Below are 18,477 nucleotides of genomic sequence, written 5' to 3' on the forward strand. Positions count from 1 at the left end.
TCTCTCACTGTTACCTTTTAGATAAGTGGGATTGTGTGTGTGTGTGTGTGTGTGTGTGTGTGTGTGTGTGTGTTTAATGACAGCAAATTTACATTGCTATTTCCATTTTACCTTGCTAAGGTGAAATTCATGGGAAGGTATGTAAATACATACAAGGTAATACATACAAGATTGCAAATGTATTAAAATGAGGAGGTATTAGAATGGATGGGTCAATTATTTAAAAAAAAAAAAAAAAAACCTCCTCTAGCCACCAAGGATCTTAAGAACAAGACACTGATGTGAAAAAACATTTTCTTTTGTGTACACTAAATGTGATCTTGTACAAATATCACCTCCCACGTGGCTGTCTGAAGGATCTTAGCATGAAGAATTCACAGGAAGTTAAATAATAAGTGATGTAAACAATCACTGGCTGTTTAAACTTTACTGGAAGAAGACATAAACCCACATTCAGGAAAGCTAAATAAGAGTAACAAGTTGGCTGAAAAGATCACTTAAGATTTTCCTTGGGAAATACTCTATTCAAGAACATGAGTATACCAAATGATATATATTGAAATGATACGATACATATTTAGTTAATTACTTAACCCTCATCTATTTCTAAGGATGTGAATACTCAGGAAGAGCATACTCACAGACACAAATATCTACAGGGGAAAGGAAGCAGCAAAAGGAGCAAAGGGGATCAGATGGCTAGACAGACCATTAAGCGATGCTTGGATACAGTGATAGAAGTAAAACAACTCACATGACAATCAGAGGTCGAAATTAGAATGCCCGTTCAGAAAAATTCAGGTCTACCAAATGGCTGAGTTTACTCGTATTCAAATTTTTTTAAATACACCTTTATTGGAGTATAATTGTTTCACAATGCTGTGTTAGTTTCTGTTATACAACAATGTGAGTCAGCCATAGGTATACATATATCCCCATATCCCCTCCCTCTTGAGCCTCCCTCCCAGCCTCCCTATCCCACCCCTCTAGGTGGTCACAAAGCATGGAGCTGATCTCCCTGTGCTATGCGGCTGCTTCCCACCAGCTATCTATTTTACATTTGGTAGTGTATATATGTCAGTGCTACTCTCACTTTGCCGCAGCTTCCACCTCCCCCACCGTGTCCTCAAGTCCATTCTCTATGTCTGCATCCTTATTCCTGTCCTGCCCCTAGGTTCATCAGAACCATTTTTTTTGCATTCCACATATATGTATTAGCATACGGTATTTGTTATTCTCTCTCTGACTTACTTCACTCTGTATGAGTCTCTAGGTCCATCCACCTCACTACAAATAACTCAATTTTGTTTCTTTTTATGGCTGAGTAATATTCCATTGTATATATGTGCCACATCTTCTTTATCCATTCATCTGTCAATGGACACTTAGGTTGCTTCCATGTCCTGGCTATTGTAAATACTGCTGCAATAAACATTGTGACACATGTCTCTTTTTGAATTATGGCATTCTTAGGGTATATGCCCAGTAGTGGGATTGCTGGGTCATATGGTAGTTCTATTTTTAGTTTCTTAAGGAACCTCTATACTGTTCTCCATAGTGGCTGTACCAATTTACATTCCCACAACAGTGCAAAAGGGTTCCCTTTTCACCACACCCTTTCCAGCATTTATTGTTTCTAGATTTTCTGATAATGGTCATTCTGACCAGTGTGAGGTGATTCCTCATAGTTTTGATTTGTATTTCTCTAATAATTAGTGATGTTGAGCATCTTCTCATGTGCCTCTTGGCAACCTGTATGTCTTCTTTGGTGAAATGTCTATTTAGGTCTTCTGACCATTTTGTAATTGGGTTGTTTGTTTTTTTGACATTGAGCTCCATGAGCTGTTTGTATATTTTGGAGAGTAATCCTTTGTCAGTTGTTTCATTTGCAAATATTTTCTCCCATTCTGAGGGTTGTCCTTTTGTCTTGTTTATGGTTTCCTTGGCTATGCAAAAGCTTTTAAGTTTAATTAGGTCCCATTTGTTTATTTTTGTTCTTATTTTCATTACCCTAGGAGGTGGGTCAAAAAAGATCTTGCTGTGGTTTATGTCAAAGACTGTTTTTCCTATGTTTTCCTCTAAGAGTTTTATTGTGTTTGGACTTACGTTTAGGTCTTTAATCCATTTTGAGTTTATTTTTGTGTATGGTGTTAGGGAGTGTTCTAATTTAATTCTTTTACATGTAGCTATCCAGTTTTCCCAGCACCGCTTATTGAAGAGGCTGTCTTTTCTCCATTGTATGTTCTTGCCTCCTTTGTTGTAAATTAGGTGTCCATATGTGCGTGGGTTTATCTCTGGGCATTCTATCCTATCTCATTTACCTATACTTCTGTTTTTGTGCCAGTACCACACTGTATTGATTACTGTAGCTTTGTAGTATAGTTTGAAGTCAGGGAGCCTGATTCCTCTAGCTCTATTTCTCTTTCTCAAGATTGCTTCGGCTATTCGGGGTCTTTTTTGTTTCCATACGAATTGCAAAATTTTTTGTTCTAATTCTGTGAAGAATGCCATTGGAAGTTTGATAGGGATTGTACTGAATCCATAGATTGCTTTGGGTAGTATAGTCATCTTCACAATATTGATTCTTCCAATCCAACAGCATGGTATATTTCTCCATCTGTTTGTCATCTTTGATTTCTTTCATCAGTGTTTTATAGTTTTCTGAGTACAAGTCTTTTGCCCCCTTAGGTAGGTTTATTCCTAGATATTTTATTCCTTTTGTTGCAATGGTAAATGGGATTGTTTCCTTAATTTCTCCTTCTGATTTTTCGTTGTTAGTGTATAGGAATGCAAGAGATTTCTGTGCACTAATTTTGTAACCTGCAACTTTACCAAATTCATTGATTAGTTCTAGCAGTTTTCTGATGGCATCTTTAGGATTTTCTATGCATGGTATCATGTCATCTGCAAACACTGACAGTTTTCCTTCTTCTTTTCTGATTTGTATTCCTTTTATTTCTTTTTCTTCTCTGACTGCCTTGCCTAGGGCTTCCAAAACTATGTTGAATAAGAGTGGTGAGAGTGGATATCCTTGTCTTGTTCCTGATCTTAGAGGAAATGTTTTCAGTTTTTCACCATTGAGTATGATGTTTGCTGTGGGTTTGTCATATATGGCATTTATTATGTCGAAGTAGGTTCCCTCTATGCCCATTTTCTGGAGAGTTTTTATCATAAATGGGTGTTGAATTTTGTCAAAAGCTATTTCTGCACGTATTGAGATGATCATATGGTTTTATTACTTAATTTGTTAATATGGTATATCACATTGATTGCTTTGCATATACTGAAGAATCCTGGCACCCCTGGGATAAATCCCACTAGATCATTGTGGATGATCCTTTTAATATGTTGTTGGATTCTGTTTGCTAGTATTTTGTTGAGGATTTCTACATCTATGCTCATCAGTGATGTTGGTCTATAATTTTCTTTTTTTGTGATACCTTTTCCTGGTTTTAGTATCAGGGTGATGGTGGCTTCATATAATGAATTTGGGAATGTTTCTCCCTCTGAAATTTTTTGGAAGAGTTTGAGAAGGACTGATGTTAGCTCTTCTCTAAATATTTGATAGAAGTCACCTGTGAAGCCATCTGGTCCTGGACTTTTCTTTGCTGGAAGATTTTTAATTACAGTTTCAATTTCATTACTTGTGATTCATCTGTTTATATTTTCTAATTCTTCCTGGGTCCATCTTGGAAAATTGTAACTTTCAAAGAATTTGTCCATTTCTTCGTGGTTGTCCATTTTATTGGCATATAGTTGTTTGTAGTAGTCTCTTATAATCCTTTGTATTTCTGTGTGTCAGTTGTGTTTTCTCCTTTTTCATTTCAAATTTTTTTGATTTGCGTCCTCTCCCTTTTTTTCCTTGATGGGTCTGGCTAAGAGTTTATCAATTTTGTTTATCTTCTCATAGAACCAGCTTTCAGTTTTATTGATCTTTGCTATTGTTTCCTACATTTCTTTTTCATTTATTTCTGATCTGATCTTTATGATTTCTTTCCTTCTACTGACTTTGGGTTTTTTTTTTTTTCTTCTTTCTCTAGTTGCTTTAGGTGTAGTGTTAGATTGTTTATTTGAGATTTTTCTTATTTCTTGACATGAGATTGAATTCCTATAAACTTCCCTTTTAGAACTGCTTTTGCTGTGTTCCATAGGTTTTGGGTTGTCATGTTTTCATTGTCATTTGTTTCTATTTATTTTTTAATTTCTTCAGTGATCTCTTGGTTATTTAGGAGCACACTCTTTAGCCTCCATGTATTTGTGTTTTTTACAGTTTCTTTTTTCCTGTAATTGATTTCCACTCTGGTCCAAAAAGATGCTTGATATGATTTCAATTTTCTTAAATTTTCCGAAGCTTGAGCTGTGACCCAAGATGTGACCTATCCTGGAGAATGTTCCACGTGCACTTGAGGAGAAAGTGTATTCTGCCCCTTTTGGGTGGAATGTTCTATAAATTATCAATTAAATCTGTCACGTCTATTGTGTAATTTAAAGCTTGTGTTTTCTCATTTATTTTCTGTTTGCATGATCTGTCCATTTGTGTAAGTGGAGTGTTAAAGTCCCCTACTATTATTGTGTTACTGTCGTTTTCCCCTTTCATGGTTGTTAGCATTTGCCTTATGTATTGAGGTGCTCCTATGTTGGGTGCATAAACGTACGTAATTGTTATATCTTCTTCTTGGATGGATCCCTTGATTATTATGTAGTGCCTTCCTTATCTCTTGTAACAGTCTTTATTTTAAAGTCTATTTTATCTGATACAAGTATTGCTACTCCAGATTTCTTTTGATTTTCATTCACATGGTATATCTTTCCCCATCCCTTCACTTTCAGTCTGTATGTGTCCCTAGGTCTGAAGTGGGTCTCTTGTATAGAGCATATATATGGGTCTTGTTTTTGTAACCATTCAGCCAGTCTGTGTCTTTTGGTTGGGGCGTTTAATCCATTTACATTCAAGGTTATTATTGATATGTATGTTCCTATTACCATTTTCTTACTTGTTTTGGGTTTGTTTTTGTGGGTTGTTTTCTTCTCTTGTGTTTCTCGCCTAGAGAAGTTTCTTTAGCATTTGTTGTAAAGCTAGTTTGGTGGTGCTGAATTCTCTTAGCTTTTGCTTATCTGAAAAGCTTTTGATTTCTCCATCGAATCTGAATGAGGTCCTTGCTGGGTAGAGTAATCTTGGTTGTAGGTTTTTCTCTTTCCTCAGTTTAAGTATATCCTGCCACTCCCTTCTGACCTGCAGAGTTTCTGCTGAAAACTCAGCTGATAACCTTATGGGGATAAATTTGTATGCTATTTTTTGTTTTTCTCCTGCTGCTTTTAATATTTTTTCTTTGAATTTAATTTTTGTTAGTTTGATTAATATGTGTCTTGGTGTGTTTCTCCTAGGGTTTATCCTGTGCGGGACTCTCTGTGCTTCCTGGACTTGGGTGACAATTTCCTTTCCCATGTTGGGGAAGTTTTACACTATAATCTCTTCAAATATTTTCTCAGACCCTTTCTTTTTCTCTTCTTCTTCTGGGACCCTATAATTTGAATGTTGGTGCATTTAGTGTTGTCCCAGAGGTCTCAGAGGTTGTCTTCAATTCTTTTCCTTCTTTTTTCTTTATTCTGCTCCTTGGCAGTTATTTCCACCATCTTGTCTTCCAGCTCACTTATTCATTCTTCTGCCTCAGTTATTCTGTTATTGATTCCTTCTAGTATATTTTTCATTTCAGTTATTGTGTTGTTCATCTCTGTTTGTTTGTTCTCTAGTTCTTCTAGATCTTTATTAAACATTTCTTGTATTTTCTCAATCGTTGCCTCCATTCTATTTCTAAGATTCTGGATCATCTTTACTATCATTACTCTGAATTATTTTTCAGGTAGATTGTCTATTTCTTCTTCATTTATTTGGTCTTGTAGATTTTTACCTTGCTCCTTCACTTGTGACATATTTTTTTGCTGTCTTATTTTTTTGTTTGTTTTTTGATGGGTGGGATTGTGTTCCTGTCTTACTGGGTGTTTGGCCTAAGGCTTCTGACACTGGAGCTTGTAGGTTGCTGGGTAGAGCTGGTTCTTGGTGCCAAGATGATGACCTCTGGGAGACCTCACTCTGATGAATATTCCCTGGGGTCTGAGGTTCTCTGTTAAACCAGTGGTTCAGATTTGGAGCTCCCACCACACAAGTTTCGGCCCAACCCCTCCCTCGTGAACCAAGATTCTGTAAGCTGTGTGGGGTGGCAAAAAAAAAAAAAAGAGAAAAAAAAAGGAGAACAGTAACAAAGAGTAAAAACTAAAATCAGACTAGGAAACTAACAGGTATGTTAGAAAGAGTATAAAAATAAAAATATAGATGAAACAACAACCAGAAGGGAAAACAGAACCACAATAGTAAAATAGAGGAGAAGAAAAAAAAAAGGGGGGGGGGGAGGCAGAAAAGGCCTTGGCTGTGGAGGGTAAGGCCTAGGCAGAGACAGGGTTTGGGCAGCCAGTGGGGCCTATGCTTAGGACCCATAGGACTGGAAATGGCCGTGGGGGGTGTGGGGGCTGGGGCTTAGGCTCAACGGAACAGAAGGGGCCCCAGCCTCTGGTCTCATAGGGTGGGGGACCCCACCTGGGAGCCCAGCAGGCTTCTGGGGTCTGAGTGGGTAGGGAAAATGCTCTCCACTCCTCTCCTGCTCCTCTGGTCCTGGAAGGCCCCTCCTGCCTGCTTCTCCTGTTCTCCCCCGGCCTTCCTCCTAGTCCCCCAGGACCAACGCGGCCTGGAGGGGGCCTCTGCGGGCATAGGACTCAGCCTAAGAGCCAGGTAGACTTTCCAGGCCTATTAGGCAAGGGAAATGCTCAGTGCACTGCCCCCTGATCCGAGCCCCCAAGGGTCCATCCAAGCATGGGAAACCCTCCCCCATCTAAGCCACCCCTCAGGGGTGCCAGTACTGTTCATCCTCCACTTCTCCTCCCCCCTCAGTACCCCCATGTCCGACCGGTTCCCTTGGGGGTTCTTCCCATCTCCATGGGCATCAAGGTGTCCCACCAGCATCCAGCAGGCACCCTAGTTGTGGGGAGACATGAACTCCACATCTTCCCATGCCGCCATGTTGACTCCACCCTCCATATTCAATTTTTATACAACTTTTTAGGAGGTTATTGATCATACAATCAAGGTATACACATTTATTTTTCCCCACCTCCAAGATTGTTCACTTAAAGTGATTACCCTGGAATATTATCTACTGTACAAGATATAAGTCAGGTGTGTGTATGTCCACATGTGTGTATACATATATGCACTACCTATCCACCAGCAAAGTAAAGCCCAACACTTGTTTTTACAAAGTTTGAACTTTCAAACCTAGCCCTACCTATTCATTTATACATTGCCTATGTACATATCTATATATATTTCTATGGCTAATTTCATGCTACAACACCAGAGTTGAGTAGTTACCACAGAGAGAGATCTATGGCTCACAAAGATGGACCTATTCATTACTGGGTCCTTTACAGAAAATGTTTGCAACCTTGGTATAATGAACTTTTCTTACCATATTCAGTAATATTTCCTTACTGACCTTCCATAATTGTTTTCATTACTATTAGCAGTAGATACTTTAAAAGATTAACAGTACCCCCTTTACTTTGCTTAGTAGTTCATAACTGACGAACACACACTCCTATTAACTTCTTATAAGGAGTCTATGGGCTGTCATTAGTAATTTACAATGTACAAATTGGGAGCCAGAGCTAAGAGGCTAGATGGTTGCCAAAGAGAAGCAAAAGAGTTAGCCCTTCATCTGAGTCCTGGGTATCCACTCTTCACTGAACCACAACTGTGCCCAAAACCAGAAGAACGCAAAAGCAGAACACCTCATCTGACATACAGGCAGGCAGCTCTGCACAGTAGTAGACAAAACTCTGGAGTCACAGAGACCTAGATTTGAATTCCACTTCTGCTACTTCTTGGCTCTGTGTCCTTGAAAAGTTTACTTACTTAAAATTCACGACCATGGGACCATCTCTAAAAGGGGCAAAAAAATATCCTTGTAAGTTAGTAGGAGAAAAATTCATTCATTCAAAGATATCTACTGCGTACCTTCTTTGGGTCGGACACTGCACAAGGCTCTTTGTATAAAGGGTGAGCCCAATAGATGTGGTCCAATGAGATGACATTTACATTGCACTATGCAGAGTTTCTTACACATAACCTCTCAGAGTGCTACTGGATTGGTGTTGCCACTCTATTATTTTTATTATTATGAGGACAGAGGATGTGTTTGGGAAGACTGGAGAAAACAACTCAATGAAGGTGGTCAGCAACCCAAGTCCCTCCCTTCATTCTGACCATCCCTTCCTCATTGACACTGTTATGATGACAGACAGACAATCAAGGTATAACATATCTCAGGACAGTGCTGTCTTCCCCTCTCCACACAGCTTATCAACCTGTACCCTCTTCCTCCACAGTTCTGATCTCAGGCAAACCCACTTACTGCTATTCCCGGTGTTCACAGTAGGTACAGCAAGCACCACTATATGCTATTGATTCTTCCTGCCCTGCCTGTGAGCAACATGGCACCAAGCCCATAGGGTTCCTTTGCATCTGCTCATCCAGCACCCTGGGTAGTTGTTATGGTAGCAGAGTTGCCTGGCAGGATGGGAAAGCCCATGTGATATATCCTCAGAAGTAACTGACACCTCCTACCATCCTCTCCAGTCACACTGCTTTCCTGCTCTTCCTGACAAATGCCAGGCACACTCCTGCCTTCCTGGAACCTGCACACTGGCTGTTCTCTCCTTTAGAAATGCTTTGTCTCCAGATATGCACATGACTTGCTTCCTTGCCTCCTCTAGGACTTTGTGTAAATGTTATCTTCTCAGAAGAGATATTTCCTGACCACTGTGTTCAAAATGGTCACACCTCCACCCGAGCACTCCTCTGCTTTATTTTTCTCCATTAAATCTATCACTTTCTGAATATATCTGTAGCCCGCCACCATGTAGAACAGGATCTCCATGAGGAAATACCCTGTTGTCTGTTTTGTTGACTGCTGTGTTCCCAGTGCCTCAGGGCAGGATCAGCACGTAGTAGGTATGGGAAGGAGGGATGGAAAAAGAAAAAAGGGGCCAATCCCATGAAGCACCCTGAGACATGGTTTACATATTTGTCTCACTGACCCCATTTATGTTGAGCAATGATTTCTGAGATAAAACAAAAATAGTAAAGAACACGTAATTGAAATGTAGAGAAATTGACGCACTTGTTTAATTCTGAAAGCCGTAGGTTGTTTCCTCTCCTCTCTGGTTTGTCATTTTGCTTCTCTGTGGTCACTAAACTGAAGCTCTGTGGTTGCCAAGCAGAGTTTCTGGAACTATCCCAACAGGGTACTTCTCTAAACCACTCAACTCATCCACTTAAACTTGCACTATAGTGAGTTGTTTAAAACTCCAACTGTCAAATAAAGTGATAGGGAAGGATGTATCCCATTGTGGGGTTACATGGATGGTGGGGCAGGGATGGTAATAATCCTTCCATTCAGGATTACTGGCTATAGACCATGATAATAAGCCATTCCATCACCATAATTAGCCCTGCATTTAAAAGGGCACAGAGGACAAAGAAAAACATACATCTTCCCTTGATGATCAACATTTTTTAGATTACCATCTCTGAGTTCTCCCAACTTGCAGATGTGCATTTCTCTAAAGCCCTAATGTACACAGTTTTATGCACAGGCTTTGGATTCAAACAGTACTGGATTTAGATCCTGGCTCTGACATTTACTAGCTGGATAATATTAGGCAAGTCATTCAACCTCCTTGGCCCTCGATTTCATGATGAAAAGGTGATGATAAAAATAATAATGGTAATAAATACAACCATAATCATAGCAGTGAGTCCTTGTTAGGCACTTGTGACTGTCATGTACTGGCCTAAGAGCATTCTATTTTGCTAGCATCATGAACAGCAACCGTAACTACTCGGATTTACTCCCCAACCACTTGAGTCTTAACCTCAAAACACATCCTCTTCAGGCCTTTCCGACCACATACTCAGAGCAACCACTCCCCTCTCACCTCAACTGGTTGGTTATCTAGCACTGTCTAGAGACTGCCTCGTAGTGTTGGTCACTGTTTCCAGTACCTCATCTAATCTCAGTTCCATCATCAACACTGGAGATGAGAACCAGAGGGGATTCTCTGTATTCTCTAAACACCTAACTGATTTTCCAAGGCATGAGAAAGTATCTTGTAAGATTACTGGGGGGGAATGTTGACAGGAGAAGGAAGTAACAAAAAAATAGCAAGATAAGAAGAAAAGAAGGAAAAATAAGCTACTCTCCCTCTGAGTCTCCTTAATTTTAGTTTCTTCATATTGAATCTGCATTTGAGAACTCCTTCAGAACTCACCTGCCCACTCAGGGCCTCCATGTATCACCACCTTCCCCAACCAAACTGAATTTCTTATGGCCCCACAGCACCTAGCAGTCAACTTCAGACACAAAGTGAATCAATATAATTTACATAAGCAAGGTTTGCAGAAAGGCTGGGAGAAGAAGAAGACAGCTTCCAATCTGACAAGGGAGGCTGACTTCTACACAACTAACCAAATACAAGGTGGTGGTGGTGTTTGTCTGTAGGGTGAGATACCCTACTGCCTCTTAAGCCCCAAGTCTTGGTGATGAGACCAATGGAAATGAAACGGTAAGACTACCTTTTGCCCATCAGAGGTGGGACATACACAGCCACCTACTGGAGACAATCTGGTTGTCAGGCAACCATGATAGGCTATCAGCCTGAGTAAAAGTGACAAAATACAACTATGGTAATAGTTGTTAATAAAATAACGTGTCAATCACAAAAAGGGAAAGGTCCTGCAAGGAAGCCTAGGTAAAAGTTTGGACCTGCCCATTTGAACCCTATGGAGGGAAGAGGAAACCTATCCCACAGGACTTTAAGAATCTCGGCTTCATTGGCAAAGCAGGTTGGCATGTGGAGATGGATGCAGTGCGTCCTAGCAAACAAACTGTAATTGTGTCAAGTTCTCATCTACAGCTCAATCCCTCCTGTGAAATGGACAGCACACCAGATGCCATTTCAGTGTAGAACCTACCCGTTGTCTGTGCAGTGATTCATAGAACAATCTCCTGACTCTATGTGACTTCTCATGTAGGCTGACTTCAGGGAGTTAATACACCTAACATGGATTTTTCAGGTATTTCCAGGCCCTGAAATAATTCTTTTTCCCAGCAAGTTAATGAAGTAGGCGTTGATTATGATCTGGCTTCCAAAGTAACTTGACAGCATTGAAACAATGAGCTATTAATGTCAAAATGAGCATTAGAGTCTATATAGTATTTAATTCTCACTAAAAATTAGTTGTGATTGTCATTTTCAGCTTAGTCTCATGATCATTTGTTTATCATGAGTTGGTCCTCAGAGCCAGGGGGTCACCAGACAGTTAATACAGGTCTTGGAACTTGCGACCTTCTTAGGGTCTTATCCAATGACACTCTTGCCCAGCACCAATATGCCTTCACATCTCGACCTCCTCTACCTGTTCTAATCCCTTTCTCTCTACAGACTTCTACAGAAAGCAGGATGAGGTCAGCGCTCAGCAACAGTAAAAGTAGCAATGCTTGCAAATGAAGGCAGGAGGGTCATATTGATTGTAGAGTTGGGAAAAGTACCACAGAGAAGGAAGGTTTCAGCTGGGCCTTGAAAAATGAGAGGAACGAAGAAAAAAAGGGAGGAGAAGATGTAAGATGTAACATGGATAAATGAAAATTTAATAGAACATTAGAAGTAAAGGAAGTAAAACAGTCCAGCATGACTCACAGTTTTTTTTTCCTGTTGAGCAAATAGGTGAATAATGGCAATGTTGACAAGAAACGATGGTCTGTATTTGGGGGGAACTCCAGGTAGACAGTGAATTCTGTCATGAGACAAGGGTTCTGTGGGGTATCAAGTGCAATATGAATCCAGGGCTCAAGAAAGAGTCTGGAGACATGGAAGCAACCTAAATGTCCATCGACAGATGAACGGATAAAGAAGATTTGGCAGATATATACAATGGAATATTACTCAGCCATAAAAAAGAATGAAATTGGGTCATTTGTAAAGACGTGGATGGATGTAGAGAGTGTCATACAGAGTGAAGTAAGCCAGAAAGAGGAAAACAAATATCGTATATTAACTCATATATGTGGAATCTATAAAAATGGTATAGATAATCTTATTGCAAAGCAGAAATAGAGACACAGACACAGAGATCAAATGTATGGATACCAAGGGGGAAGTGGTGGTGTGATAAATTGGGAGTTTGGGACTGACATATACACACTACTAAGTATAAAATAGACAACTAATGAGAACCTACTGTATAGTACAGGGAACTCTACTTAATGCTCTGTGGTGACCTAAGTGGGAAGGAAATCCATAAAAGAGGTGCTATATGTACACATACAGCTGATTCATTTTGCTATACAGTAGAAACTAACACAACATTATAAAGCAACTATACTCCAATAAAAATTAACTTAAAAAAAAAAAGAGGGCTTCCTTTGTGGCGCAGTGGTTGAGAGTCCGCCTGCCAATGCAGGGGACACGGGTTCGTGCCCCAGTCTGGGAAGATCCCACATGCCACGGAGCAGCTGGGCCCCTGAGCCATGGCCTCTGGGCCTGTGCATCCGGAGCCTGTGCTCCGCAATGGGAGAGGTCCGCGTACTGCAAAAAAAATAATAATAATAATAAATTTAAAAAAAAGAGAGAGAGAGTCTAGAGAACCCCTTCTACCAGTGTGTCTTTTATTCTAAACCTACCTCCTCCCGTTTTGGTTTTATGGCTGGTTGGAGCACCTGCACTGACTATTCCAGTCTCCACCCGGCCTCTACATTCTCACATCCATTATTCCTCTTCTCTCACACTTAAATTTCTTCTTTGCCTCAAATTCTTTCCCCCGTAACTGTCAGCCAACACTTAATTTCCTTTGCTGACACTGGCAGGACTAGAAAGTGACTGCAGGACATTCAGGCAATACTGCTGAAGCTCAACCTGGCATCAAGACGGCATCGGGCACTAAAATGTAAGACAAATCCCCATGGGTGCCTGAGACCACAGATGTTCCATCTCTCACCCCCCTCTGGAAAGCTCCGCACGAAATAAATTACACCAAGGATACTGGCAAACATCCTATTAACCTCATTGTCCACTGGGCTTGTCACATGTCAATCCCTACCTTCTTCCTCATTTCCTCCTCCATTTCATGAAAGCCGTAGAACTCTGTTTGCTCTTCATTAGAAAGAAACAGATAAACCAGATCTGAGACAAGGACTAACCAACTCCAGAACTCACAGATGACAGGAATTCAGCAGGACATTCATTCATCTTATTTTTTTAAATAATTTTTATTGGAGTATAGTTGCTTTACAATGTTGTGTTAGTTTCTCCTATACCGCAAAGTGAATCAGCTGTATGTATATATATCCCTCCTTTTTTGGATTTCCTTCCCATTTAAGTCACCACAGAGCACTGAGTAGAGTTCCCTGTGTATATTTTATACATGATAGTGTATATATGTCTCAATCCCAATCTCCCAATTCATCCCACCCCCCTTTCCCCCTTGGTATCCATATGTTTGTTCTCTACATCTATGCCTCTATTTCTGCTTTGCAAATAAGTTCATCTGTACCATTTTTCTAGATTCCACATATGTGATATTATACGATATTTGTTTTTCACTTTCTGACTTACTTTACTCTGTATGACAATCTCTAGGTCCATCCATGTCTCTGGCAAGTGGCACAAAAACTACCATGTGACCCAGCAATCCCACTCCTGGGTACATACCCAGAGAAAACCAAAATTTAAAAAGATACATGCACTCCAATGTTCACTGCAGCACTATTTACAACAGCCAGGTCATGGAAGCAACCTAAATGTCCATAAACAGAGGAATGGATAAAGAAGATGTGGTACCTATGTACAATGGAATATTACTCAGCCATAAAAAGGAACGAAATGGTGCCATTTGCAGAGACATGGACGGATTTCCATTCATTTTAAAAATACATAAAGAACAGACTTGTGGTTGCCAAAGGGGAGGGGTTTGGGGGAGGGAAGAGGTGGGAGGTTGGGGTTAGCAGATGTAAGCTTTTATATAGAGAATGGATAAAAAACAAGGTCCTACTGTATAGTACAGAGAACTGTGTTCAATATCCTATGACAAACTATAATTGAAAAGAATATTTTAAAAAAGAATGTGTATATATGTACATATATATGTATAACTGAATCACTTTGCTGCACAGCAGAAATTAACGCAACACTGAAAATCAACTATACTTCAAATAAAAAATTTTTTAATTCATAGATAATAAATTCAAATTTTAAATGAGTATTCAATTTGGGCTCCACACCTGTCTAAATCTCTCTATATCTTCAGTCAATACTATATAAAAAGAGTTCCTTGATGGTATGATGAGTTTTTTGCAACAAAACCAAAACAATGCTGACTCTAAATCATAAACTGAAGAGAAGTCAAAGAGAAGACACTAACAAAAGCCCTACGAATGCACACATTGCCATCATTGATTTCTCTATTAAAAAAACATTGATGGAGCAGGCACGGAGCTGGGCCCTGAGTAAAGACAAGTTAGGCAAGACTTCCCCAGTCACACCACCCCAAAATTAACATAGCCTAGTGCAAAAGAGAAGCAAGGGAGGGGCTAACTTCCATGCCAAGTGATGAACTGGATCCTCAGGTAGTGGGAGCAGCCCACCCAATACAGGGGGAGGGGGAGGAACAGGGGGAGGAGCAGTGGGTAGGTGAGATACTGCACCTGACCACAGTGATCCTACGGGTCTGATGAGCTGCAGCCCTGTCTCTCCATCCTCTGCAAACAGCTCACCAAGCAGATAAATGGCCATGAGGGGCCACAGAAGGCAGACTCAGTCTCAGTCTATGTCAATTATTTTTAGGGCAGGAGAAGAGAAGCAGAAGATTCTTTTTCAGGAAAGAAGTTTTTAGTTGTTGTTGTTTGTTTGTCTGTTTAATGGCTGAGTTAAATCAAACTACCCAGAATAACCTAAAGGACTGCACATTTCAGGCTCTTCTGCATTTAGCTGGAGAAGAGAAAATAACCACTGCCACCCATCTGCAAACCATACATCCGCCATCACATCACTGACAGCCCTCAGCACAGCCCACAGCCACTGCAGATACACGTCATGTCAGAAAGCCCTCCAGCCTTCATTCAAGGCAGAGCAGAATGCTCACCACCCTTGACCACCCCCCATCCACACTTCAGGCCTGTGTTTGTCATATTTCCTCACCTATCAAATCCTACTTATCGTCTGTGCCAACTTGAACACTGACTCACACATGACAAGCCCTTGGGTCCCCACATATGATCTCCTCCAACCACTGAGCTGCCAGGAGAAAGGCTTGAATGTTTTGCACAGACAGCCAGCCCCAATATCTGTTTGCCTCTTATGCTACAATTAATGCTATGTCCTAATAGATCACAACTTGAAGGCAGGGTCACATTCTTATCCATCTCTTATTTCCAATAGAATCTTTATGATGCCCGAGTTAGAGTAGGCATTAAATATTTATAGTCAGCAAAATAGTTTAACAGCACTAACTTTTAAAATAACTTCCTCTAACTTGAGTTTGTTTAGCCTATCAAGGCCAAGAAGCCCACCTATTATTTTTCTGGTCAGTTAATAAGTAACAAGAAGATAAAGATTAACATTAGTATACAATTTAACATCTTACCTCCTTCATACTAAACTATGAATTAGGAACTATGTTTAAAAATTCACTTAATTTATATTTTGATTAGTGGAAAAAGATATTTCAAATTTACAAATAACAGTAAACATCATAAAAAATTGTTACAAAAAGGATTTCATTAATGTTAATGGTTATGAAACAAATAGTTAAGTCTTTTAATGCTTAATGGTGTCTTAATATAGTAATGCTTCCAAAAGAATATGGTCTTCAAATATCCACAATCCCACTCCCCAGTGAAATCTAAATGTATGGCATAACTAAGAGGCTTTGGTTCTAAAAATAAAATAAAAAATCCTAGTGGAATAACCAGTTTTGTCCATAATTATAACACTAACCTAGAATATAAAAAATTTAAACCATTGCCTCAACACTGAAACCTACTTCTAGTGCCATAAATGTAAGATTTTTTTAAAAAACGGATTAAACTGGTTATCCTTATAGTTATAGTTGGTCATCTGATGATTACGTTTAAATTAAATTCATCCTAGAAATATAATATTTGTCGCATAATTATATTTGGTTATTTTTACCTTATAGAAATACTAAAGCTTTATAAAAATCACTGAATTGATAAGAATTTGTTTCCTTTAATATTTGGCTTTCTTTTCATTTTTAGAGGAGGCAAGTGAAGTTGCCCACAGGTAAGTGTGCACACATGTGCACAGGAGCAGACACTCAGGCAGGTACATACTTGTGAAAGAGAAGAGAGTTCCAACTCTCTGGCAGTCAAAAGGAGACACATATTCTTACATTTCTTAGGAATGTGAATATGCATTTTTGTCTGTGGGTAGTGGAGACAGAGAGATAGAAACAGACACACATTTCAGCAAAAAGTTAAAGTTATGCTCTTGATTTCTTTGCCAGGAGATGGAAAAAGGAAAACTCATCCAATAGGGCTTTTAATGCCTTGAAGTATTCTAGGAAGGTTATTTGTAATACTTTTAAAAGACATAGAGGTCAACCCCCAAAGAAATGGAAACACTGGGGGCAATCAATATTACCTTCGTTTAAATTCTTATAAATGACATCCTCTCCATGCAAGCTAACCACAAAAATAAATCCTAACCAAATTTTTCAAGGTCGCTGAATACACTTTTAAAAAAAGAAAAAAGACAGACAAACAGGAAAGTGCCCAGCCCTGGTCTCACCTCTGGCCCTTCTGGCGCATCCTCTCCAAGGGGAGTTTTCTGGAGCATATCAAAGGTGCCAATGCTGGAAGCCCTCCTGTCCTCGGCAGGAGAGGCGTAGGTCTCATGGGAGTCTGTTTCCACTACATGAAAGTGGCCTGCTTCTTCCTGCCTCCAATCCAATTCTTCTTCAGACTGTTTCAAAGAGCTACTGCTACTTTTGGGAACGATCCCTGCCGTAGACAGGCTGCTAGGCACCGAGGTGTAGGACAACTGGGGCCGGGAGTAAGGCCGCCCCTCTGGGGCCAAGGCCTCAGCCTCCAGGAGGTCAGGGACGGAGAGGCTGAGGCGGCGGTCCAGACAATGCCTGGCCCGTAAGTCCAGGGGTTTGTCTGAGTTCTTTTTCACCTTCCTCTTGCTCAGGTTGATTAACAAAGGCCTGGTCCGCTGTTTTAAAGAGCCCCAGACAGAAGGTTTATCCAGATCCATGGCTGCATGAAGACCCAGGAAGTCACTCTGGGAAAGAGTGCGTCTCTACAGGCCCTTCCTAGGAAACAGAAGACAAGAAGAAAGAACATGAAGCTACTCAGTGCTGTCAGGGCACATTAAAGTGGAAAACATGACTCAAGAATCTTACCCTTCCCATTAAGTGATCAAGATTGAAACATTTGATTGGTAACATCTACAAATATCAGGAAAAGCATTCTTATGGAACTGAATTTTTAAGATCTTTTTATCAGAGTAGTTACAGAAAAGTTAAAGCAATGAATGCATGAAACTATAAGGTTGACACAAAAAATGTGACATTAAAAGACTGTTTTCTGAGTTTGGCTTATTTTACTCATTGCACTCCAGGTTCATCTTTGTTGCTGCAAATGACAGAATTTCCTTCTTTTTATGACTAAATAATATCCCACTGTATATGCATGTATATACAACATTTTCTTTATCTATTCATGCTTCAATGGCCATCTAGGTTTTTTTCCAAATCTTGGCTACTGTGAATAATGCTGCAGTGAAAAGGGATGCAGATATCTCTTGGAGACACTGATTTCATTTCCTTTGAATATATACCCAGAAACGGGATAGCTGGTTTAATTCTAGTTTTTCGTTGTTTAAGGAACTTCCATATTGTTTTCCATAATAACTAGACCAATGTATATTTCCACCAACAGTGTGTAAGTGTTCCCTATTTGCCACACCCTTGCTGACACTCATCTCTTTGTCATTTTTATTTTTATAATCACCATGTATTTTTGAAATTTGCTAAGAGAGTAGATCTTAGGTGTTCTCAGCACACACACGCACATAAAAATGGTAAGTATATGAGGTGATGGAGATATTAATTAACTTGATTGTGGTGCTCATTTTGTAATATATATTAAATTGACCACTGTATACCTTAAATATATGCAATTTTTATTTGTCAGTAATACCTTAATAAACCTTGAAAAAAAACAGGAATAAAAATAAAAATTAAATAAGAAGGCTTCTTTTTCTATCTCCTCTCAAGAGAAAGCAGAGCAAAAGACATTTACTAGAAAAATAACAGCATCTTTTAACCAGTATGTTCAAGGGAGT

At 39.7% G+C, this 18,477-nt stretch overlaps 1 protein-coding gene across 5 annotated transcripts in view; it reads right to left on the reverse strand.

Moving 5' to 3' along the window:
- MCTP2 (multiple C2 and transmembrane domain containing 2) overlaps positions 1-17,385 on the reverse strand; it is a gene marked incomplete at both ends in the record, with an annotated part of 197,884 nt that extends 180,499 nt beyond the window's left edge. For all 5 annotated transcript variants that reach the window (XM_079699877.1, XM_079699876.1, XM_079699875.1 and 2 more), the window contains one exon: positions 16,918-17,385. In XM_079699877.1, coding sequence (XP_079556003.1) covers positions 16,918-17,385 — 468 coding nt within the window. The remainder of the gene's footprint in view (positions 1-16,917) is intronic.
- Positions 17,386-18,477: the final 1,092 nt, after the last annotated feature.

Source organism: Hyperoodon ampullatus, assembly GCF_949752795.1.
Source record: "Hyperoodon ampullatus genome assembly, chromosome: 3".
NCBI classification, from domain to species: Eukaryota; Metazoa; Chordata; class Mammalia; order Artiodactyla; family Ziphiidae; genus Hyperoodon; species Hyperoodon ampullatus.